This window comes from Notamacropus eugenii, chromosome 5 (assembly GCF_028372415.1).
Source record: "Notamacropus eugenii isolate mMacEug1 chromosome 5, mMacEug1.pri_v2, whole genome shotgun sequence".
Taxonomy (NCBI): domain Eukaryota; kingdom Metazoa; phylum Chordata; class Mammalia; order Diprotodontia; family Macropodidae; genus Notamacropus; species Notamacropus eugenii.
In genome coordinates, this window is record NC_092876.1 from 400022303 (window position 1) to 400048218 (window position 25916).

Genomic DNA, 25916 nt, shown 5'->3' on the forward strand with positions numbered 1-25916 from the left:
GAATATTTTAAATCAAATCATCATCATCAGGGATGATACTGAAATAGAATAATGGATTTTTTTAAAAACAAGTGCACGCACCCCACGTTAAGAGCTGCGGACTAGATGGTATCTAAGCCCCTTTCCCACGCTATCTCCCGAAGGGAGCCTCCCTTCCCCGTCTAGCACTCGGTCTTCCAGACATACAGTCCCGCCGGGGACCAGCCCAGCCAGATCTTTCGCGCACGCGCATTCACTCCCCGCCTCCCTCCGCGAGCTCTACGGGCTGGGGAGATTCTCGCGAGAGCTGTCAGCAGCCCCGCCAGACACAAACAGAACCCGCGGGAGCCTCGGATGCCGGGGACGGTCCTCCCGGGAGGATAAAGAGATCCCCGTTCTCTCCGGAGGTTGATTCCAGCCAAGCCCGGGGGCGGGGCCCGATGGCCGGGGCCGCGCCGCCCTGGAGCCGGCTGGACAAACAGCAGGAGCGGGACGTGCGCGAGCTGATCCGGCGCGTGAGCGGCCTCCAGGACGAGGCGGACCACAACTTCCAGCTGGCCCTGCACTTCGTCTGGAGCAATTTCAGGTCAGCGCCCGGCTCGGCGGAGGAGCCCGAGCCTTCTCGCCCGGCCTGCATTCCCCTTCTCCCCGGTTCTCCCCGGCCTTTTGCTATTCCCGCTAACCTTCCGGGCCACCATAGGCGCGGGCAGGTACGGAAGCTCGGCTCGGAGCGTCTTGTCGCTTCTTCCCCGGATTTGCCCTCCTGGCGGTGTCCCCATCTCTCCTGGCCCTTTCGGGCCACCATAGTCCCCCGTGCTCCGCGCGGCTGCTGGGGTCCAGGGTTTTAGTCCAGCCCACGCCTCCTCCTCTCCGGGGACTGAGAGGAGGAACCCAGCGGGAATCGGGGGCGGGACTGAACGGGGCGGCGTCTTCGGGGACCTGCGGGACTCAGTTTCTCCCAGAAGTTCGCCCCCCGGGTGGCGTGTTGATTTCTCTGTCCTCCTCGGGGACTGTCCGTTCACTGAATGACCCCACGATAGCAGAGTCACCCGAGCTCCAGGGTCCAGGAGCCCGCTGCCCAGACGGGGGTTAGCCCGCAAAGCTACAGAGAAACAGAGTAATCACCTATGATAGTGACAGCCCATCGTTGAATCATATTTTAAACTTTTCAAAGATTGTCTTAGGCGTCTTCCCATTTAGTCCTCAAAACCATCCTAGGTAAGCTAGGCAAGTGTGTTTTGAGTCTTTACAATTAAAGAAACGGAAAGAGGGGATGATTTGCTCCCAGGGCTGCACAGGACTTTTGCAGCAAAAATAGGACTGGAATTGACGACCTGTTTGTTAGTGGTTTCCCATCTGTTACATTGTATCCCTTTCTCCCACAACCGCTTTCCTTTTGCCACTAATTTGCAGGTAGCTCTATAACTTTCCTTAAAATCTTTTGACTCAAAAATGATTATGCATGGAGTAAATGCCATTCAGATGTCATTAGGGAACCTGTAATCCACTCTTCGTGAACGTCTGTCTAAAAACCGTAAGCTTTTAGCAAACGTAGCCAAGACATTGGACATTTTTTCTTAGTAAGTGCTATATAAATGTTAGCTGTTGCTAATTGCTACCTTATGGGTACCATATTGTATTTGAGGAGAAATGGTGTACTGGGCAAGTAGAGTAAAAGTTGAATCATTTTATCTATTTAAGACCGGCTTTGTGGAGGAAATGATCTTTGAACCATAATTAGGAAGATAAGGAATTGTCAGATATTTATCAAGTCCCTATTTTGTACCTGTAGCCTACAAAGCTGTGTGATCCATACAAAAGTGCAATGTAGACTCCCTGTCCTTGAGGAAGTTACCATTTTGAGGGGGAGGCAGAATATGTCCATGAAAACAACTAGAATATGATGTAGGAGAGTAAATGCCAAATTGTGTTTCATAAGTTGTGACTGTTCTATAGATTTTTCTGAATTAAGGTGAAATCATCTTAACTGGGCTCACTTTGTAAACAGATTGAACATTAAAATCGCCTAGTTCAATCTCCTTTTCAGTCTCAGTAAGATGTTGAGATTGAAATAGGAACTTTTGGTATTCTTTATGAGTAGCTAAAAATCTTGGACAGTTTTTTTAAAAAATAGTTACCAGTAAAGGGAAAGAGCAATTCAAATTAACATTTAAGAATGGAAACTTTCAAGAATGTTTTCTCATAAGCAGTTAGACTTTATTCAGAGTCCTATTTTTTAGTTAGCCTCATTAGATCAAAACTCATAGTGAGAGTATGGCAACTCTCATTCAGTGATTAAGGTTAGGTAAGAAATGAGGCAAAGAAAGGCAACTTTACCTAGTGAAAAAAAAAATTATCTGGGAGGGGAAGACCCTCAGAGTTTCTGACTGAAACAGAAACAATTTCTATTTACAGTGACCAAGTGAGGCTTGGTCTAGGACCTGTTATTGTCCACTCTTTGAGAGCAAGGGTGATTTGAGTTTGAGACATGGTCCTTAAAGAAATCGAGCCTGTTAACTCCTGGTGTCTTCCAGGTTTCAGTGATCAAAATTTATATCCCTTTGGGCAGATCGCCTGGAGATGAGGTTATGATTCCCTATGTGGATAGAGGAAGAAGAAGGAAGGCAGGCAGGCATTATGCTCTCTATACTGACACTAAAATAATTTAGTTGTAAAATAATAAAGTGGACTCCTATAGTAATTTAGAAAGCAATACAAAGTTTGAAATGTCCCATTGGAAAAATAGAATTTAAAATGACATAGCACAAGGGAATTGGCTTTTATCCTCTAACATATGATATACATATCACTTATAAATGAATGGCTGTCCAGAAATAAGGTGACTGAATGCCCATTATAGAGATACCCCTTCCCCTTCAGCTGCCAGAATTTGGAATTTTCCCTCTTTCTTCATGGATGGTAAAGCCCGTACTTTGCTGTGTGATGAATTAAAAAAACAAGAGATAAAGTTTCTGGGTAATTAATAACCAATTTACTGATTAAGCTAGCTGGCAGTCAATAAATTGATGGTAAGTGATTTCTCTTGGTAGCCAAAGACAAACACATGGAAAGTCTTTAATACTTTTTTGAAAGGGAATGCTCCTCACAAGTGAAAATCAGTCCTGATTGGAGGACATTTAATAAGGTGGTGAGCTAGAAATCTTCACTCTTCCTGTGGAGAACTTGGCTTGATCATAAGACTTAGCTGCCCCCAGCAATCTGGGCAGGGGAATCATCTCCATCCAACCACTCTGACTGATTTTATCCTTCATGAGCCAAGTCAGCCTAAATTTTAATGGAGGAGTGCAAGGACAGGGGCTACTTTTCCTAGGGTAATAATTCTTCCCAGACTGGATTGCGTTTATACTTTAAACAGAAGTACGATCTCCTAGGTGGGTGGGATCCTGACCAAGATCAAAGATCATTTACCTTGAGGGCTAGACAACTAGGGGTAATCTTCATCTGTCAGAGACAGACTTTTTTTTACAGGAGCTAGCTTAATGAGAAAATAAAGGAGAAAGGCCCGAATCCCAATTTAATAATTGGTTATTAATGTAATAGTAAAGTAATATTTTCTCTCAACTGCCTGAAGGTCTTAAAAAAAAGAAAACAAACAAAAGACCCATTTCCCCATGGTTTATTGTTAAGTGCTTGAAAGGTCTGTAATTTCATTAGTGTATGTCCTTCCCTGATAGAATTTATAATATTTCTTTATAACTTGTAAATGATCTTCTAGACTTGTTAAAATGAAAAATTGTATCACCTTGTGGCCAGCCTGGTAAACAGCTTTTCCAAACTAAGTTGGCTGATCTTTGGGAAACAGACATGTAAGCCATCACTTGGTCTAAATTTAAAGTCTTTTCAACATGGTAGGGCCTAACAGAGTTTTTCTTTTCTGGCATAGCCTTAAAAATCCAGAAGTATTAAGAAATAAATAAAGTAAAAAAAAAACAAAATTACAAGTCCATATTTAAAAATAAAAGCAAAAATCAGGCCTCCCTCTCAGAAGTATACATAAACAAATATGGCAAAACCTCACATAACAGCAATACAACAAAGATTATTTTATATATAAACAGTTATTTTAATTAAGTAAAATAAAATGCATGTGCTAGATAAATAAAATATTCACGCCTGTTTCATCCAAGCATACCATTGCTTTCTACTTTATCAATTTGCAATAATAATAAGAAAACCGAGTTTTGGAAAAAAAAAATCCATAATTACTTTCATGCCGCCACAGGGCATTAGAGAGGACTTCAGTGGAGGATGCGGTGCTTTTGCTATAAAAAGAAAAATTTAAAGGCGTTTCTAGCCCAACCTCTTTATATTAAAGTTGTAAAAATTGACTCATCTTGTTCCAATACTGGTTCAAAGGAATTGGTAAACATATCCTTTACCTTCCTCCACTTTCCATTCCCCCACAGATTTTTGTAGGTTTTGTAGATTTTCCCCAGCCCAGGTTTCATCTCCTTGTCCCTGTGTCTGTCTCTTTGTTCACATCCTCATTTTGTCTTGTGTCTTCTTCATGAAGACCATAGCATTCACTCAGTCTGGATGCCCCTCTAAAATGACAGTAGTCTCTGCTTCAGTCTTTTGCGTAATCAGAGGATATCTGTATTTTTCACAGGGGGGTTAAGTGAAAAAGAATCAAGTGAGATAGAAGGATCATTTTTACTCTTTTCTTTTTCCTCTTCTCTTCTCTTAATAAATGCTTTTTGAATTAGATTACCTGGTCCTGCAGTCTCTTTTGCTAGCCCAGCCTCCGAGCAATCTCAGTCTTGCTCCCCTATTCTAAATAAAGTAAAAGCATTTAGCTGTGTTAAGCCCTTATTAGCACAGTGCCTGGCGTATAGTAGGCTCTATATAAATGGTAGTTATTATTTTTTATAGTATTATAATATAATGTAGTTATTATTCTTTGTTATTAATTGTAAATATTTTATGCTTTCTTATTTTTCCTCTGTATTCTTTCCCTTGATGATTTAATTTGCTCCAAATGGTTGAATAAATACAATTCCTCCATGCCCATGATAAGGCAACTAGGTGGCATGGTGGATAGAGGGCTGGTCCTAGAGTCAGGAAGATTCATCTTTCTGAGTTTAAATCTAGCCTCAGACACTTCTAGCTATGTGACCTGGGCAAATCACTTTCACCCTATTTGCCTTAGTTTCTTCATTTGTAAAATGAACTGGAGAAAGAAATGGCAAAACACTCCAGTATCTTTGCCAAGAAAATCCCAAATGGGCTTACAAAGAGTCAAACAAAATGCAGATGATTACCAATTCTATATATTCAGCCATAATCTTTCCTCTGAGCTCCAGTCTTCCAGTTCCAACAGTCTGGTAGATATGTCACCCGAATGACCTGCTTAATACTTAAATACTTAAACTCAGTATTTTCAAAACTGCATATGTCATCTTTCTCTTTAAACCTACTTTTCCTCTTGGTTTCGCTGTTTCTCTTGGTGGTACTGTTATCTTCCTTAAAACCTGGGAGTATTCTTTAATGCATTTTTTTCCTTTCTAGGACAGAGCTTGAATTAGTAGCTTTGTGAGCAGATAGAAGATGGTGATTTGCGCCTTCCCTCCATCTAATCAATTGCCAAATCATGTCTGTTTTGCTTCTTGTAGCTCTTATTTTCTCCATACTGCTACCACCATGTATCAGGTCTTCATTACCTGACACTTATGTTATTGTGATAGCTTCCAAGTTGGTCTCTTTCTAGTTTCTTTCCTATCTAGGCCATTCTTCACATAGCTGTGAAAATAATCTAATAATCTGCCTCTGACCATATCACTTCCTTACACAAAAACCTTCAGTAATTCCCTGCTGCTTAAAGCAGAGATGGATCAATCAGTCAGAGGACCATCTCTTCCTGCTGCCTGTTTTTTTATAGCCAGTGAACTAAGAATGATTTTTACCTTTTACAGCTTTACTATATTTAAAAATGTAAAAACCACTCTTAGCTTGGCTGGTTGGGTTTACAGAAATAGACACTGGCTCTAGTTTCCCAACCCCTGACCAAAAGGATATAATACAAATTCCATAACCAGTGTTTTGTAAGGCCCTCTGCTGTTTGGCTCCAGCCTAGCTCTAGCTCTATTTTACATGATCTTTCTATATTATTTTTTGTGTATATTATCTTTCTAGCATTTAATGGTGCAGGTAAGCTGACCTCCTTAGCGTTCTTAATCTTAATTATTCTATATTTTGCCTCTTTACATTCACACAAGCTTTCCATCATACCTGAAGTATACTTCTTCCTCATCTCTGCACTTTAATATCTTTCTTTTTCTTCAGAGCTGAGCTCAAGTTTCTTCCAAGCTAAGCTGAGGTTTATTCCATGGCCTTTCCTGATAACTTCAGTTGAAAGTATTTTCTTATTCATCAAGTATTACTAAAGCACCTTGTCTAGATATCTTCCTTGCCCCATCACACACTACCTTGTGTTACATTTATCTCAGTATATGTCACAGAATCATGATATATCAGATTTAGAAAGGTACTCAGTGGTTACGCAGCACAGCCTGCACTTGGATAGGAATTTTCTATACTGTTTCTAGTAAGTAGTTACTTAGTTTCTTCTTGAAGACATCTAGTCCAGTAGAAACCCTAGTAGATTGTAGGCTCTCTGAGGGCAGGAACTATGTTATTTTTCAGCTTTGTATCATCATTGTGTATTACAATATTTTGCATATAGTTAATGTTTGTTGAATTGAAGTGAAAAATATGTTGAGGAAAATGAATTTTATCAAAACCTTTAATACACTGAGGAAAAATAATGCCACATATTTATATTTTACTTCCAAATTTATATTTCAGCTAGATGTTTTTATGCAAATGTGATAAGATTGCCATGAGTAAATTATTTTCTTTCATTTAGATTCCATCGTTTCCTAGATGTAAGCAGTCATAAAGTAGAGAGGACTATAGAGGGGTAAGTCACTGTGTGTATGTGCCTGTGTGTCTGTGTGTCTGTGTGTAGTGTAATACTTTAGGGATCTATGGGTTCTCTCTTCACGAATGCAGGTCACACTCCCTCTATGTCTCAGTAGATAGTTATCGTGAATTTCTGTGGCCAAAAAAAAAATCATTATATTGTGGTCAGCCTTCTGGTGATAAGCTTTTCTGAACTTTGTTAAGATGAGCCTTAGATGACAAATACAGTGTCTTCAGTTAGTCTAGTACTTTACATCTTGAAAAGACCTGACAGAATTTACTTATCTCTTGACATTGCCTTTGAGAATCTAGATTTCTCACTACACTTTGATAAGATATCTGATTAAGAATAGAGAACATGTATGTGTATTCAGCCTAAATACTTTTGTTAATACATTTCTTTTGAAATATCAGTTATCTTTTGTTATTTTAGAATTTATGAAAAGCTCATCATTCATTCAGATCTCAGCAAAGCTGCCAGTTGGAAGAAATTAACTCAAGAGTTTCTACATGCTTCACTTCCAACTACTACTGGAGCAAAGGTATATTATTTTAAAAATTCCATTCTGATGATTTTCATCTTGTTAATATTAACCTTTAAGCACTCATGATATTCTAAATACATTACACATAAGAAAGCTCAGCCTCTAGTTTTCAGTTTGATCAGTTAATTGATTATAGCAGTGTGCTGTTGGGGAAAGAATGATGTATTTGAAATCAGAAGACTTGGATTTGAGTCTTGTTATCTCTGACCTTGGGTAAATCACTTTCCTTTTCTGAGTATTGGTTTGCGTTACTTATTGTAAGGAAAGTACTTTGTAAAGCTTGAAATATTATATAAGAAGTGAGGTTATTATTATTCACATATGAATTGACTCAGGTATTTTTGTTACACTGAGTGCAGTTTACGCTTGTGATGAAAACAAATATTTTATTTGGCCAGTCATATGCCTACTATCAGAAACAGAGTTCAGAGCCTGGAAGGCTAGATACCTTTAAAATATATATCAAAAATACTTGATGTTGGCTTTCACAGGATCACAGAATTTGAGAGTTGGAGGGGACCACAGCAATCATTTAGTCCAACCTATATATGAAAAGCAATTTTCATTATAACATACCGAACAACTGGTTGTCCAGCCTCTGCTTGAAACCCCCATAGGAGGAGGACCATACCATTTCTTGAGGCACTACATTCCGTTTTGGCACGGCTCTAATTGTTACGAAGTTTTTATTGACATTAAGCCTAAATTTGCTTTTTTGTAGTTTCACACATTTCTCCTTCTATAACACAGACTAAGGTCTTTTTTCCTTTCTCTGGACCTTCTCTTTCTTAACCTATGGCACTCTGAACATTAGAGGTTCAGAAGAGATCTCCAGAAGAGACCTCCAAAAAAGCTCTATTGAAGGCATAATATAATAGGACTGTTACCTCCCTATTTATGGAAGAGGGTTCTCTGATTGTAGCCCCAGACCTCATTGGTTTTCCTTGGCCACTTTACCGTAGTGAGTTTTTCAGAATAGTTAGTCTAGCTATGCCTTCCCAATCTTATACTTGTGAAGGTGACTTTTTTCTTATAATCAAGGGAAAGACTGTTTATCCCTCTTGAACCTCATCTTGTTAGATTCAGCTAAGTAATCTAGCCTATCATGATCCTTTTGGGTTCAGGCTCTGCTATCCACTATAACACTTTTCTCTTTGGCTTTGTGTCATCTGCAGATTTGTTGAGCATATTCTATACCTTTATCCAAGTCACGGATAAGAATGATAGCACTTCAGGCACAAATCTCTGGAATATTCCATTGAAGACCTCCTCATGTGTTGACATTGAATAATTAACAAATGGCCTCTTTGAGTCCAGCCATCCAACCATTTCTGAATTCTATGAATTTTATTATTGCCTAATATATCTATTCTCTTCTCAAGAATAATACAAAATAATCAAAAGCTTTGCTAAAATCTAGGTAAACTATATCTACCACATTCCCCTTATCTACTATTTAATTATCCTTAACTATTTCTCACCTGGGGAATAGGATACCTAAGAGGAGAGACTAGGATGTTTCTTCTCCACTGTAGAAGCAAATTGAAATCCTTTTAGAAAGCAGGGTGAGTACATAGGGTAGGGAATACAGTTGGGAAAGAGTTAACCAATATCCCTTGCTATCATTTTGAACTCTAAGAGAGAAAGAAGATCCTTTCTGTTATTTAGTTGTCATTACACACTGGGAGAGATTCAGACCTATTTAAATTATCTACTTGCTGTGTGATTTAGGATACAGTGACCTTTAAGTAGCTATGAAATGGATTTATTAAAAGGGCATTCTGAACTGGGACAGCATGTTGTAGTAGAAAGCTAATTCAATTTGGAATCCAAACACCTGTGTTTCAGCCATGGCCCTGCTTTTTGTAACTTCATGACTTTGGGCAAATTTCTTAATCTCTGTGAGCATCAATTTCTTCACCGGTAAAATAGGAATAATAGTACTGGAGTATAGATAAATAATGTGCCTAAAGTTTAGAAATTGTCTTATTGATAATATGAAGTGTGGATAACCATGTAAGTTTTGGCTAAAAAGCAAGAATAACAAACCATAATTCAAAGGTTAATCTTAATACAAAACCTCACAGATTTCACCAAAATTTGGAACAATAGAAGTTACTAATAGCAAGAACTATAAACAATGAATAGCAGTTGCAGGAGGCAGATAAAGGCTTACTATTAGTAATCATGTACTAACAATTAGAATTATCCTAAAGAAGAATGACTCTCTCATGAAGCAGGTTCTTCTTTGTTGAAGGTCTTGAATCAAAAGTTGCATGACCATTTATTGTATGTCTTTTATATGGAATTTTTTTATCAGGTATTGCTTGGATTAAATGGCCAATTGGTTCCCTTCGAACTCTCAAATCTGATAATCAATATTTAGAAGTTGGTAGTTATAATATTACCCAGGTTAATGTTATCTCAGAAAAATAAATTTTGAAAAGAATATTATATAGCCATCAGAGGTTGAGATTTTATTCAGTTAAGCTGGAATTTAGGTTTTGATGTCATGCTTATGGTATGGTAATCTTATTCCTTTTACTTGTTTTAAAGACAGATACACATTATGCAATATTGTCACTCCTTTTGTGTCTTTCTGATTCTCCTTCAAACACCAATTATGTGGAAAAGCCAAGAGAAAAAGAAGTGGGTAAGTTACATGAAGATTTATATAGCATTAGAAGAGGACTTTTGTGAAAGTTCAAATATTGTGTGAAATGAAAATTAATTTCATAATGAAATGTGTTTTGAAGATATAAAAATTATAATATAAATTAGAAGTTACAAAAGTGAGCGGGTTTTTTTGTATTTGTTTATTGAAAGTTTTCATTCTTGAATTTTGTATTTCTTAATCTATTTTACTTTGAAATTTGCATGATTTCTTTTTGTAGTTTTAGATCTTTTCTGAGAAGGTTAATAATAAGCAAAATTTTGTTATGTCTTAGAAAAGAAAGAAGAATTTGACTGGGGAAAATACTTGATGGAAGGTGAAGAAATTGAATTGGGTCCAGATGCAGATACACCAGTAAGTCAAAATAGTTTTGCTGTTAAATACTTCAACACTTCCCTGGTGTAGCCTGCTTCAGTGGGTTGGTGGATTTGCTTATTTATTTATATCCTGACTCCTTCCAAAAAAGTTTTTTAGGAAGCTACCTTTCCCTTTTGGAGGGACTTCTGCTCTCAAGAGAAGCAGAAGTCCTCTTATTATACCATGACATAAATAATAAGATTTGAAAATAATATAATAAGTATATTATTTTGTAATATACTTTGTAAATAATATAAGTAAATTGTATAAATAAAATAAGTAAATTTACAAATAATAAATAATTTGTAAATAATATAATAAGTATATTATTATACTCCAGATAATAAGTAACTTGGAGTTTGAGTAGGAAAAATGTTAAGCTAGTCGTCTTATCTGAGAATCATTTTTTGTAGCAAACCAATTTGATAGGAATATTCTCACCAAATAGGTCGTTCTACCTTTGATATTGAAAAGTCTCAAGCCATTGTCAAATTTATTTTATGAGTTTTAAGAAAGAAGAAGCATTATTAACATAGTTCTTCTTTTGGTATATTCTCAAACTAGTTCACTTTTGTTTAAGTAGCTCTAGTTTTCTTACAATTTACTAAGAGTAAGCTCTGTTATCTTATTTGATAGAATTGGTCTGAAGAAAGTGAAGATGACGATGATCAACAGCCTCTTAGTAGAGAAGACTCTGGGATTCAGGTGGATAGAACACCATTAGAAGAACAAGATCAGAATAAGAAAATAGTACCTCATGTCACTTGGAAAGGTAGTGTGAAGTTGGAAATGCCATCTCTAATTCAGAGATTACCTAACAAAATATCAAACTTTAAAATTTGGCTAATGTATCTCAAGTTCCTATATTTCCTCATATTTCGAAAAGCTCCTTTAAACCATTAAGAGACCTTTAATTATATGTGACTTAAAAGCAGCACTGCATAGTTAATATTAAAAAATAATATTTATATGACATTTTGGTTCTTTGATTGTTTATGTGTTTTTTATAAATATGTAAATTTAGTTTTCTTTAGTTTTCATGGGAGGAGGCACAAAACTTAAGATAGAATTTTTCTGGGTTAGGTTAAATTCATTCTGATTTAAGCAAAAAAGAAAATTAGTTTAATTTCTTCTCTAACTTGTCATAGGATCATATCACTTGTAAGCTGAAGTGGACCTAAGAGACCATATCTTCCAATCAATCATTTTATAAATGAGGAAAGTAAAGACTTAGAGAGCAAACCTAATGACTTACTGAAAGTCACACAACTAGTTATCGGCGCTAGAATTGAAGTTTGCTTACTTCTAGTATTTCCATTTTAATTAGTGTTTTTAGGTTGGATTGAAAATTTTTTTGAGATTTTTTCAGCATTCATTTAGAAAGTGTTTGTTGAATATGTCCTAGGAAATGTGGTAGACTGAAGGGAAAATAAAACACAGTCCCTGATCTCTTGGAGTTATAGGCTAATAGAAAAAAGAAAAAAAAGACAAATTATCATGTGAAAGTTCAGTAAGAAAGGCACAAAATGCTATAGTAGTTTAGCAGGAGAACTGTTTCTAGCTGAGAGGGATTAAAGAAGTCTTCCTTTTTTTAATAAATCTTGATATAAGGAACATATAAGCTTTATCTTGAAATAAACAGTTTTTGAGACTGGGGAGAGGCATGCTAGGTGGGAGAAATTGCATGCACATGGGCACCAAGAATGAAAGGCATATTAACACAACCATAGATTTTAGTATGTTAGTGAAAGGGGATAATGGGGGAGAAAACTGGAGAAATGTAAGTTGTGGCCAAATTATGCAGGGCCTACAAAAACCTATCTTAATGGATTTAGGGGAGGTAAGTAATAGAAAATCATTGAAGGTTTTACAACAATGGACGAGAGCAAATGAGAAGAGATTTTTTGAAAAATCTTTTACTGATGTTGATTTTTTTTTTTTAACATTACTTTCTGTTCTCTCTGTCTCCCTTTTCTCCACCCTTGGATCTTTGCTTTGTAACAAAGGAGTACAGTTAAGCAAAAAACCTGGAGACATTGACAATGTCAGAGATATTTTGGTTATAGTAAGATTAATCTTGAAGCATTGGTAGAATAGATTGGAGATGGAAGAGACTGGAGGGCAGGAAACAAGGTAGGGGAGATATTTCAGTAATATAGGTGGAAGCAGAATGGCCTACAGTGCTGGTGGTGGGATTGTGGGAAGGGATGGTTACCTCGATGGAGGTAAAAATGATAGAATTTGAACTTTGATTAAGATGGAGATAGGACAGAAGGACCACAGGTGGGTCAGATGTTTCAGCCTGTATAACTGACTCCATAGTGTCGTTAACATATTTGCCTTGGCAGAAGGTCCTGAGTTTAAAACTCAGTGGAACTATTGTTATCCATTTGAGGCAGCAATTCAGTAAAGAGTACTCTATTTGGAATCAGAAGACCTAGATCTGAATCCTGGTTTTAATTGTATAACCTTTGGTAAGTCACTTCACATCTATGAACCTCAGTTTAGTCATCTGTAAAATAGAGTTGACCTAGATGGTTTCTGGAGGTCCTAGTTCCCACTCTAGAATCCTATGACTCCCACCATTTTACCACTCCCATTTTTGGCACAGAAAAAAGACAAAGTCAACTGTTTCTGCTCATTTTGTTTCAAAATTGGAGCTTGTCATCATGGAGACAGATATTCTTGGTTGTTCAATAAACCAACGTTTAGCCAGACTGTCTTGATTCAAAACCCCCCAAAACTGCACAAATGGTTGATGGCTCACACTGTTCAGTGAGCATTGAAGGGCAAGCGCACTATGGTCAATTTTTTGAGGAAGTTTTTACAAAAATGGAAGAAGCATATGATGAAGTTAAGATGAATATTTGTGATAATCTTGGGGATCGTCTTGTAGGAAATGTATGTGTCATTTCACCATCAAGAAGCTGCAGAAAAGGCTGTCCTTGACTTAAACAGTCGCTGGTTTAATGAAGAGGTAATTCATGCGGAGCTTTCACCTGTGACAAGCTTCATAGAAGCCTGCTGTTGCTATTATGAGAATACACTCAAGGAGGCTTCTGTCAATTTGATGCATCTGAAACCCATCTCTAGAGAATTATAGCTGGAGTTGTATGGGTATCATTGTAAGAAGCAAAAGTCCTGATCAAGATCTTGTGTACGTCATTCTTGGTTGAAAGACAATTGTGGTGGCGGCAGCAGTGCTAGTAAATTGGTAAAATTAATAAAAACTAAGAAGATGACATGCACTTAGATGGAAGGTTGACAATCAGTTTTCATAGAAAATAGTATTGCAATTAATTTTTTTTCTAGTTAGCTATTGAGAATTTGTGACCTTTTTATTTACAGAGGCACCTTTTCCTATTTCATGGTTTTCGCATACTGAACTTTGAAATCCATGAGGGCAAGGATAACGTCTTATTCTTCTTGTCCCATGTGGTAGCGTGTGCACAAGAGGTTCTATTTGATGGAAACTTTTTAGTTCTAGTGAATTACATTTCATTGAATCTTGTATTTCATCGTACCAGTGTATATTAAGCTGTGTAACATTTGATTTAGTTCTTTGAATGTTTTTTATACTTGCTACGTGCAAGACACTATATTAGATAGTGGGGATACAAAGACAAAACCAAAGTGGTCTCAACCCTCAAGGAGCTTACATTCCACTAGGGGATGCAATCTAGTATACAAATAAATTCAAAGTAATTTTAAGAGAAATTGAAAGATAGTAATTAGAGGAATCAAGAAAGGAGATGGCATCCAAGGTGTGCTTTGAAGGAAGCTTGGGATCGAGAGATGAATATGAGAAGGGACGTGTTCCAGTCATGGGAGAACACCTGTGCAAAGTCACGAAGGTGTGAGGTAGAATGCTGTGCATGACAAACAGGTAGCAGGCTATTTTTGATTGGAATGAGGAGTGTGTAAAAGAAAATCACATAAAGTAAAACCAGAAGGTTAGTCAGGAGCCAGACTGGGGAGGTCTTCAAGTGCCAGGCTGAGGAGTTGGTATTTTGTACTAGAGGCAGTGACATGACTATGTCTTTGTTTTACATAGTTCTCATTGTACAGAGGATGGATTGACGAGGAAGAGAGAAGGGAGACATGAGGGGCTGATTTACAGGTGTTGCTGTAGTTCAATGAGAGGAGATGAGGGCTGAGCTAATCTCTATCAGTGGAGGGAAGGAGAGAGATATAAGATATTTTATAGGAGATAAGATTATAAAAGTAATTAGATGTGGGAGTTGAAGGAGAGAGACTAATTAAGGATGACTTCAAGGTTCGTGAACCCTGGGTAACTGGAAGCATTGCCCACAGAAACAGGATCGTTTGGAAGAAGGAAAGTTTTTTGGGAGAAATGTAATAAGTTGTGTTTTGGACATGTTGAATTGGATATGCTTGTGGGCCATGCAGGTGGAGATGTTCAGGCATTTGGTAATGTGGGAATTCAGGAAAGAGATTAGGGCTGAGTACACATATTGGAAGTTGTCTGTATCAAGAGGATAGTTGAATCTGTGAGAGTTGTCCTCTTTCATTTTCAAAGAGGACCAGTGACATCACAGGGTGATGGCTTTGCTTGCTTCTGAATTGGATTTAAGTGAGACACAGTTGTCAGCCTCACTCTCTCTTCCTGAGTTATTGAAATCCACTGGCAGAACAGAAGTTAGGATGCAGTGGATGACCCTTGATGCCTGACCAAGCTCTAAGCACCCCACAGCACCTGCTTCAGCTGCCTTCTTGGCCTTTGGAACAATTTCTCATGTGCCCATTCTGCTTGGAAAAGTCTTCACATGCTTGGGTTAGACACTACCCCAACTCATGGATGGGTTGGAAGCCTGTGTTAATGAAATCATGAAGAGAAAGAATGTTGAGAGAGAATAGAAGAGTACCCAGGACACCCCTGAGAGACAGGAAGAAGAGGATGATCCACAGAGGCCGTAGAAAGGAGCTTTCAGGCAGGTAGAAAGAGACCCAGGACCAAAGACTGCTAAGCCAAGACAGAGGTGGGTCAGGGAGGAGGAGTGGTTAAACAGTGTGAGAAGCTACAGAGAGGTCAGGTGGGATGAGAAATGAGAAAAGGCCCTAGGTTTCACAGTTGAGGTCCTCAGTAACTATATAATGTGACTTGTTTTTAGCTGTTGGAGTGTAGTGTATGTATAATGCTAAACTTGGAGGCAAGAACACCTGAGCTCATATCCTGCCTCTGACACTTTTAGCTTTGTGAACATGTTAAGTCATTTAACCTCTCTGAGCCTCAGTTTCCTTATTGGTAAAAATGAGTATAGTAATGCTTGTAACTACCTGGTGTGAGGCTCAAATGATATGATCTACTTAAAGTACTGTGTGTCAGTGACTATTCTTATTAAGAAACCATTTGTTGTACATTGAATGATAGTGTAGTTGATATCTTTTCAGCGGGTGAACCAGGTGCACGAAGTTGGTTGGAGCAGCATGTTGTCCTTCAGTATTGGACAGCCAGACCCTCCCGTTTCTCTCATAGTTTGCATTTGCACTCCAACTTATCATCTGTCTGGTAAGATAATAAAAATAGTATTAAAAATAGTGATGAAAGTAACTTTCAATGGGATAGTTCTTGTTCATCTCCTTTGAATTTTCACTGAGCTAGTTTGTTGTACAAAGAGAGTACTCTTCTGCAATTTATGCTTGGTTGAATTATTTCAGAAATTTGACTTCAGTTTTGAATTCTCCTGATTTATCTTTTACAGTTCAATATATGGATTATTTTATTGACTTATTTTACCTTATCTAACTATCACACCTTCTGTGTGCCAGGGACTGTGCTAAATGATGGGTACTGTGGTCAGAATGAAAGTAAAAGTGAAAGTGCAGTTGTTCTGGTGGTGATGAGGAAGGTGATGATAGTGATGATCATCCACAGCGATTTATATTAATTTATTCCAAAAACATAGAATGAGATTTTTGTTTTGAAAGGAGGAAAAAGCAATAAAGATAAAATGAAAGTTTTTTTAAGTAGCTGAATAGTATGTATTATTATTTATTCTGACTATAAGGAAAAACAATCATTACAGCTTTTGAAATGACTGAATAGCTTTTCTAAAAGTGTGCTTTTTGGCTTGTGATTATAATCCTGGGAATGTATTAAAATTAGAATTATCACTGCTTACTTTCTTATTGTTCACTGGTTGTTACCACTGGGTAGCTCGTAAAGTATAAGAGACATATTCAAAGTAAAAAAAATGATTCCTACCTTATTTTGTTTCAAAAGAAGCATTTTATGTTAACAGCAAATGTTTATAATCTCTTTAGGGATCAGCATTTGTACAGTAGTGATCCGTTGTATGTGCCAGATGACAGAACCTTTGTTACGGAAACACAGGTTATACGAGAAACGCTCTGGTAAGACTCGTTTACACAAATATGCAAATGAGCTCTATACAGTAAAAGTAGCAGGAACTAAGACTTTCTGAAGTTACTGAGGGGAATCCCCCACCTAGTTGGGTAAATCCTGGGGATTTGTTTGAGATACAGAGAAGTTAATTGCTTTGTCCAAAATCACAAAGTTAATAGTTGTCACAGACGGATTTGAACTTAGTTCTTTAATTCTAACTCTGTATTCTATCCACTATGCTTCACTGTCTCTGTTGCACTAAATATTCAAAATAACATGGCATAAGAGAATTTATTGGTGGAAAGTTTGGAATTTAGTTTGTTAAAGGGTAATATGTGGAGGGTATTATAAATGCAGGTCAGAAATTAGCTATAATGGTAGGTTTAACATCCAAATAATTTCAAAGTGGAAACATAAGACAATGCAGATCCCTAGAAACAGAGACTAGAGGTATCTGATAAACTTTGAAGAAAACATAAACATAATTATTTTAATTAGCTTGAGAGTAATCATATAAATTGGCACGTGACTACAGGCCTCAATATGGAAAGAAATTGGATTTCATAAATCGGACTGTATATAAGCAACAATGGAACCTACATTCTGCAATGTTTATACTATATTACTTCAGGCTTCATCATCATTTTCAGGCTGACATGAAATTGGGGAAGAGCTGACTGTCAGATTTTGAAAAATAAAATACTATAGATGTTTCCCTTGAGTTAGAAGACTTGATAATTGAAATACCTTACCTTTTGTGGTTAAAAACCTTATGGAACTCTAACATGTACATTTGATATGTTTGATTTCATTTTCCCATTTAAAAAGAATTTACATTTTTTAAACCTTGTATCCTTTTATGGCACCTTTTCAGATATTCATGTGAAAGAACTTTTTTTTCTAGCTTTTAAGTGTGTTAATTTCTGTTTTTTTTAATTATAGGTTACTCTCAGGGGTAAAAAAACTTTTCATATTTCAGTTGAATGATGGGAAAGTTACTGTGAGAAATAACATTGTAGTAACGCACTTGACACATGTAAGTTATTTGTAAACAAGCTTTTCCTTCCTTTCATTTGTTCAGAGTTGTTTCATCCTGAGTTTTAAGAGATTTCTGTGAGTAATGTCAACAATTAAAAATCAAAAGTGATTGTTCTTATGGCTTTATTATTTGATGTAGTCTTCCTGGTGCCTCTGTGTCCTGACTTGTAAACTGAGGAAGATAGTTTTTCTTCCTTTCTGGGTCACAGAAGTGTCAGGACAAATTACATTTCGTGTATAGATTCAGCATTTCTGCAGTAGTGGTCTGCTGTGTGTGCCAGATGACAGAACCTTTGTTCCTAAACACTGAAGACACTTTGGTGAGACTTATTTGTACTAAATATACCAATGAGCTTTAATTTATGATAATCCTTAGGGGCAGAAAAAGTGGTTGGAGTAGGGAGGGAGAGAAGAAACAAAACGCCTCCTTCATTGTCTTGAGTTTCTCAGTCTTTCTAGATTTCAAATTTTCACTTGAAAAATTGAGGGAGTCGGACTGGGTGATCTTTAAGTCTTTTCTATGTAGCGCTTTGAAGTCCTAGGCCTTGGTATTACCCAAAAACTACATTCCCTAGTAGAATTTCTTACCTCTGAAACATACCCTTTAAGTTACACCTCACTTTCTGTGATGTCTCTGTGGTTTTTTAAAAAGTAAAAAATATATAATTTGTTGTAACATAGCATTACAGAATGAGTATTTTCTGTGTATCTTCCCTGGATGTGAAATTTGAGTGCTCATTCTTTGTTTTCTTTTATAAAATATTTTGAATTATAATCAAAATAATATTTTAAGTATTTTACATCACAGCTACCAAATTTTTATGTTGCTGGGTAGAAATTTGAGCTTTCTGTTTTTGAGGGAGACTAATTTAATTATGAAATACTCTTACAGAACTGCTTAAGATCGGTGCTGGAGCAAATAGCAGCATATGGCCAAGTTGTATTTAGACTCCAGAAGTTTATTGATGAAGTAATGGGGCACAGTTCAGAAAGTACATTACATGGAAATACTTCCACAGCCAAGAAGTCTACTGAACCTCCATTTAGAACCTACCAAGCTTTTATGTGGGCCTTGTATAAATATTTCATTAGTTTCAAAGAAGAACTTAGTGAGATTGAGAAGTGCATCATTAATAAAGGTATTGAAACAATTCTTTGGTTTCGCTTATGGTGTTGTGACTTGTAACTTTTAAACCTTTTTTGACTGTGATTAATATGCACATTTGAAACTAAAAATTTCATGCATAGCATTCATCTTATAATTTTAGGATTTTTTATTATTTGGTTTCTTTTTGCAGATACAACAGTTACTCTTTCAATAGTGGTAGACAAATTATCACCTCGACTGGTACAACTCAAGGTTCTTCACAAAGTTTTTAGCACTGGAGTGGCAGAAGTACCACCTGACACTCGAAATGTTGTTCGAGCTTCTCACCTCCTGAACACACTTTACAAAGCCATTCTGGAATATGACAATGTTGGTGAAGCCTCTGAACAAACGGTATGTAGAACCGATGTGTAGTTTAAATCACATAAGGTGGACTGACAAAATTATGATGTGGAGGTGACCCTTGATTTCCACAAATTTTTACAAATTATATTAACCTGAAGAAGTTTTAATCCCAGACCAAGTGAAGGAATGTTAAGTCCGTCCCCCCCCCCCCCAAAAAAAGAATCATCTTAACTTGCATGCAGAGAGGATCATCAGAAAGTGACCACAGGAATTCAAAAGGATGATCAACTTAGGTGTGGAAGGCTGTGAGCTGAATTGCTGCAGGGATGTACCCATACCAATAAAATTAGGAATCTTTTGGAGTATTGAAGGAATTTAACACTTACTGGGGCTTATGTAACACCTGAAGCTGTGCGGTGAGATTTAAAAACCTAAACATTTTTAAGCCTATATTTTCTTTTGACAGAAGCAGTTAGAAATGAAAGAAAACATTTAGAGACTAAAATCTGTAAAAGTAGAATAATTGAACATTCATTCTAGCAAAAGTTTATAAATATAATTTTACTCATAATATTTACCTCATCATTTATGAGTAAGATAATGGCAACAGTGTGGTGGAAAGAGCCCTGCTCCTAGACTGGGAGTCAGGTGATTTGAGGTCCTAATCCCGGTTCTACCGCAGACTATTTGGGCAAACCACTTTATATTTCTAGGCCTCAGTTTCCTGATATGCAAAACAAGGGCTTCAGTTAGATGATTTTTAAGGTTCTATCTGTCTCTAAGTTCTATCATAATTTTTTTTGCTTTAAAATCCTCTCACTATTTTGGTCTAGGTGTTAGTGATTTACATTAGCATTTTGCAGCAAATACATTATTTATTTGAGTGATAACTATAGGGGAGATATCCAAAATATAACAGACCTATAAAGTATTTTTATAGGTATAAATAGTTTTAGGGTTATCTTAATGTAGATTCATATTATCACAATAACCAGAATAGCTCAGGCAAAAGTAGCAATTCTTTTGAAAGGTATGCCAGTTACAAGTAACGTTAAACATGATTAGCCTGTTCAGCCTTTGATTGAGAAAGGGCGGTTGATGTTCCTTGAAATCTAAAATACCATGATGTGATGATGATGTCTTTCCTTGTTAATATTTATTACTTACCTTGAATTTTTTTAACTTAACAAATAGCAAAAAACATGAGCACTTAAGTCTGTAAAAAATGGAAAAGAGAATTGTAAAGAATGGAAAAGAATTGTATGTGAAATTGTGAACTTCTTGTTCCATAGTTTGATTTCTAAGGGCATGTTAAATTAAGTACTTTTAGTAACAAAATTTTGCTTGTCTATTTAACCTTCTGAATTTCTGTTCTGTGTTTTATTATGTTTCATTGATACTCTGCTTTATTTTCTTCTTTTTCTGTATCACTTTCACTGCTTACCACCTCCTATAAATCTTGATTAAGCACAAATTATGTGCTGAATTGATTTGGTAAATTATACCTGAAGAGGGCATATTTTCTTTTTCTTTCTTTTTTTTTAGTTTATATTGCACACAAAACATTTGCCAACCCCAACAGGCTAATGTTAGACTTTAGCCTATTGAACATTACCTCCAGTACTTATATGAAAAACAAGATCTTCTAGATTTAAGTAATTTTAAGTGGTGAGATACATAACAAGACAGAATAAACATGATCTATTTTTAAAAATCATTCATACTGAAAATGAATTATTTTAGTTTTATCACTCAGATTTAGGCGCTACTTAGACTAATACTTAAAACTTCTATTCATCATGAATTTATCAAGCATCTACTACATGCCAAGTACAGGGCTGGTACAAATAGACAAAAATGAAGCAATACATATCTCATGATTACCTTCTGCTGGATAGGAAAACAGCATATATTCAGAAAAGTAAATATAAAATGCATATTTTGTGATTATAAGATAGGAGGGTGGAGTCCTAACAATAGGGAGAATCAGGAGATTCTTCTTATAAGGATGGCATTGGAGGTGAGGCTTGAAGAGTCTGTTTACACTTTACCCTTCTCCACACACTGACCAACTTGCTTTTACTTGTACCTGGAGATTATGTACAGAGAGTAGCAAATAGACCAGCTTGGTTAGAACATAGAGTGTGGGACAGGGAGAGATACATAATCAATCTGGAAAAATAGACTGGTGCCAGATGACTGAGGGACTTTGATATCCAATAGAAGAGTTTGTATCTTATCCTAGAGAGAGAGGATAGGGAGCTACTGAAGCTTCTTGTTCAGTGTCAGACTCTGCTTGTCTACTTAACCATCTGAACCTCTGCTGCAGCTGTGGGAGGCATAGTTTAGAGAGAGTGATGGACTCAGAGAGACTAATTAGTAAGCTCTTACACTAGTCCAGGAAAGAGGTGATGAAGGCTTGCACTAAGATGATGATGATGAGAGTAGGCCTGGCAGCTGGTTTGATATAGGGAGTGAGTAAGTGAAGAGGCAGGGGATGACCAAAGTGAACTTAAGTGACTGGAATAATGGTGGTGCCCTTGATAGAAATAGAAAATTTAGAAAGAAATTTTAATTTAGGGGGAAAGGTAATTCATTTAAGTTTGAATTAGAGAAGTAGACAGAGATAGATAATAGAGATAGTAGATAGAAAGATGTCTTAGAGTTGGCAAAACCTAGGCTCAAGTTCTCTTTCTGATAACAGATAGTTCCTGACTTTTGTGTCCCTTAATTTCTCAGTTCAGTTCTCTTTAAGACTAGAAGTTGTAGAATAGTTTCTGATCCACATTGGTGGTGGGAATTTCCTCTCATTTGCCAAAGTGATTTTCCTAAAGTGTTGGTCTGACCATGTCACTCATTTTTCCCTTCTGAGAAACTTTTGACTCCCCTTTACCTCCAGGGTTAAGTATAGCATCCTTTGTTTGGTATTCATAGCCCTTCACAACCTGACACCTTCTTACCTTTCTGGTCTTATACTTTCCTCCCTTCTGCACACTCCTCTGCAGCTCCACTGGCCTCCTTGCTTTTCTCCATACCAGATCCTCCATCTCCTGATTCCATGCTTTTTTACTGGTTGTCCCCCTGGCTTGGAACACTCTCCCTCACTTCTGCCTCCTGGCTCCTTCAAGACTCAGCTTAGATCCTGCCTAGTGCAGAAGACTTTCCTGACGGTTTTCCTTCCCCACCCCCAGTTCCTTCCCTCTTAAGATTCCCTTTAGTTTACACTATATACTGGTACGTACATAATTGTTTGCATGTCCCTTCCTCATTACAGTGTGAGTGCCCCCACCACAAGAACTCTTGGGCCTTTCTTTGTATGCCCATTGCTTAGCACAGTCTCCTGAATAGGAAGCACTTAATAAATGCTTGTTAATTGGCTGAGTGACTGACAGAGGGAAGAAAAATATGAGATAATAACCTGACGAGATAGTGGAGTCAAAGAAAGGTTGTTTTTTTTTTTTTAATTTTTTTATTTTTTTAATGTTTAACAATCACTGCCATACAATTGCGATTTTATCCCTCCCCACCCACCCCCCACTACCTCCCTCCCTCCCCACGACTGCATACAATTCTGTATAGATTCTACATATACTTTCCTATTGAGTATATTTTCACTATAGTCATGCTATGTAGTCAGACTAAGATAAATGAAAGAATCCGTATAACAAATCAGAACATGATACACAAACAGATACACATACACAAACATGATCTGCTACATTATGTGAGTGACTTCCATATTTCTCTCTCTGAGTGTGGAAGGCATTTTGCCTTGAGGTCCACCATTGGGATTTTTTTTTTTTCAGAAGTTCTTGTGTTATTACAAAAATCTAAGTCTACCAGAAAAAACTCTCACACACTGTGGTTGTTGCTGTGCATAAAGTTCTCCTGGTTCTGCTCCTTTCACTCAGCATCAGGTCATATAAGTCCTTCCAAGCCTCTCTGAAGTCTTCTTGTTCATCATTTCTTATGGCACAATAGTACTCCATTACATTCATATACCATAATTTATTCAGCCATTCCCCAATTGATGGACATCCCCTTGACTTCCAGTTTTTGGCAACTACATAGAGTGCTGCTATAAATATTTTTGTACATGTGGGACCCTTTCCCATTTTTATGATCTCTTGGGGATATAGTCCTAGTAGCGATATTGCTGGGTCAAAGGGTATGCACATTTTTGTAGCCCTTTGGGCATAGTTCCAAATTGCTCTCCAGAATGGTTGGATGAGCTCACAGCTCCATCAACAATGAATTAGTGTTCCAACTCTCCCACATCCTCTCCAGCATTTATCATTTTCTTGTTCTGTCATGTTTGCCAATCTTATAGGTGTGATGTGGTACCTCAGAGTTGTTTTGATTTGCATCTCTCTAACCAATAGTGATTTAGAGCATTTTTTCATATGATTATAGATAGCTTTAATTTCTTCCTCTGAAAATTGCCTGTTCATATCCTTTGACCATTTATCAATTGGGGAATGACTTGTATGATTATACATTTGGGTCAGTTCTCTATATATTCTAGAAATGAGGCCTTTATCCCCGAGCTTAGCTGTAAAAATTTTTTCCCAATTTACTACATCCCTCCGGATTTTGGTTGCATTGGGTTTGGTTGTGCAAAAACTTCTCAGTTTAATGTACTCAAAGTTATCCATTTTGCATTTCATAATGCATTCTATCTCTCCTTTAGTAAAGAATTCTTCCCTTCTCCATAGATCTGATAAATACACTATTCCTTGCTTCTCCAGTTTATTCATGGTATCAATCTTTATACCTAAATCATGTACCCATTTGGACTTTATTCTTGTGTACGGTGTCAGGTATGGGTCTATGCCTAATTTCCGCCACACTGTTATCCAGTTTTCCCAGCAATTTTTGTCAAACAATGAGTTCTTATCCCAGAAGCTGGGGTCCTTGGGTTTATCAAACAGAAGGTTGCTATATTCCTTGCCTACTGCATCTTGAGTGCCAAGTCTATTCCACTTGTCTACCTCTCTGTTTCTTAGCCAATACCAAGTGGTTTTGATAATTGCTGCTTTATAGTACAGTTTAAGGTCTGGTAGCGCTAGGCCACCTTCCCAAGCACTTCTTTTCATTAGTCCCTTTGATATTCTGGACCTTTTGTTTTTCCAAATGAATTTTGATATTATTTTATCCAGCTCTAGAAAGTAATTGTCTGATAGTTTAATTGGTATGGCACTAAATAAGTATATTAATTTGGGTAGAATTGTCATTTTTATTATATTAGCACGGCCTACCCATGAGCAACTAATGTTTTTCCACTTACTTAAATCTGACTTTATTTGTGCAAAAAGTGTCTTGTAATTGTGTTCATATAGTCCCTGGGTTTGTTTTGGCAGGTAGACTCCTAAGTATTTTATACTGTCTACCCTAACTTTAAATGGGATTTCTCTTTCTATCTCTTGCTGTTGAACTTTGTTGCTAATATATAGGAATGCAGAGGATTTGTGTGGGTTTATTTTGTACCCTGCAACTTTGCCAAAGTTGTTTATTAATTCAAGTAATTTTTTACTTGAATCTCTGGGATTCTCTAGGTAAATCATCATATCATCTGCAAAGAGTGATAACTTAGTTTCTTCTTTGGCTATTCTAATTCCTTGAATATCTTTATCTTGTCTAATTGCTACAGCTAACATTTCTAGTACCATATTGAATAATAGTGGTGATAATGGACAACCTTGTTTCACCCCTGATCTTATTGGGAATGCATCTAGCTTATCCCCATTGCATATAATGCTTGCTGAAGGTTTTAGATAGATACTGCTTATTATTTTATGGAAAGTTCCCTTTATTCCTACGTTCTCCAATGTTTTTAGTAGGAATGGATGTTGTATTTTGTCAAAAGCTTTTTCTGCATCTGTTGAGATAATCATGTGGTTTTTGTTAGCTTTGTTGTTGATGTGATCGATAATGCTAATAGTTTTCCTAATATTGAACCAGCCCTGTAGTCCTGGTATGAATCCTACCTGATCATAATGTATTAATCTCGTGATAAGATGCTGTATTCGTTTTGCTAAAATCTTATTTAAAATTTTTGCATCTATATTCATTAGGGAAATTGGTCTATAATTTTCTTTCTCTGTTTTGTCTCTTCCTGGTTTGGGTATCAAAACCATATTTGTATCATAGAAAGAATTTGGGAGGACTCCTTCTTCCCCAATTTTCAAGAATAGTGTATGTAGTATTGGAATTAACTGTTCTTTAAATGTTTGATAGAATTCACTTGTGAATCCATCTGGCCCTGGAGATTTTTTCCTAGGGAGTTCATTGATGGCTTGTTCAATTTCTTTTTCTGAGATGGGGTTGTTTAAGTATTCAACTTCCTCTTCTGTTAATCTGGGCAATTTGTATTTTTTAAAATATTCATCCATCTCGTTTAGATTGTCGAATTTGTGGGCATAAAGTTGGGCAAAGTAGTTTCTAATTATTGTTTTAATTTCCTCCTCATTGGAGGTGAGTTCACCCCTTTCATTTTTAATGTTAGTAATTTGGTTTTCTTCTTTCTTTTTTTTGATCAGATTAACCAAAGGTTTATCAATT

The 25916-nt window shown here is 36.8% G+C and overlaps 1 protein-coding gene and 1 pseudogene across 4 annotated transcripts in view; both read left to right on the forward strand.

Annotated features, from left to right (window-relative positions):
• Positions 1 to 273: 273 nt before the first annotated feature.
• Positions 274 to 25916, forward strand: part of TUBGCP5 (tubulin gamma complex component 5) — a 53354-nt gene continuing 27711 nt past the window's right edge. For 3 of the 4 annotated variants that reach the window (XM_072614562.1, XM_072614558.1, XM_072614559.1), the window contains exons 1-11: positions 275 to 565; positions 6866 to 6919; positions 7355 to 7463; positions 10023 to 10119; positions 10415 to 10494; positions 11134 to 11269; positions 15910 to 16027; positions 16783 to 16872; positions 17807 to 17900; positions 18795 to 19041; positions 19201 to 19403. In XM_072614562.1, the coding sequence (XP_072470663.1) occupies positions 420 to 565; positions 6866 to 6919; positions 7355 to 7463; positions 10023 to 10119; positions 10415 to 10494; positions 11134 to 11269; positions 15910 to 16027; positions 16783 to 16872; positions 17807 to 17900; positions 18795 to 19041; positions 19201 to 19403 (1374 nt within the window). In that variant the 5' untranslated portion in view covers positions 275 to 419. Of the gene's footprint in view, positions 566 to 6865; positions 6920 to 7354; positions 7464 to 10022; positions 10120 to 10414; positions 10495 to 11133; positions 11270 to 15909; positions 16028 to 16782; positions 16873 to 17806; positions 17901 to 18794; positions 19042 to 19200; positions 19404 to 25916 lie in introns of all 4 variants that reach the window. The other variant, XM_072614561.1, reaches the window with a different exon arrangement.
• LOC140503622 (splicing factor U2AF 35 kDa subunit-like) lies at positions 12973 to 13750 on the forward strand (annotated as a pseudogene).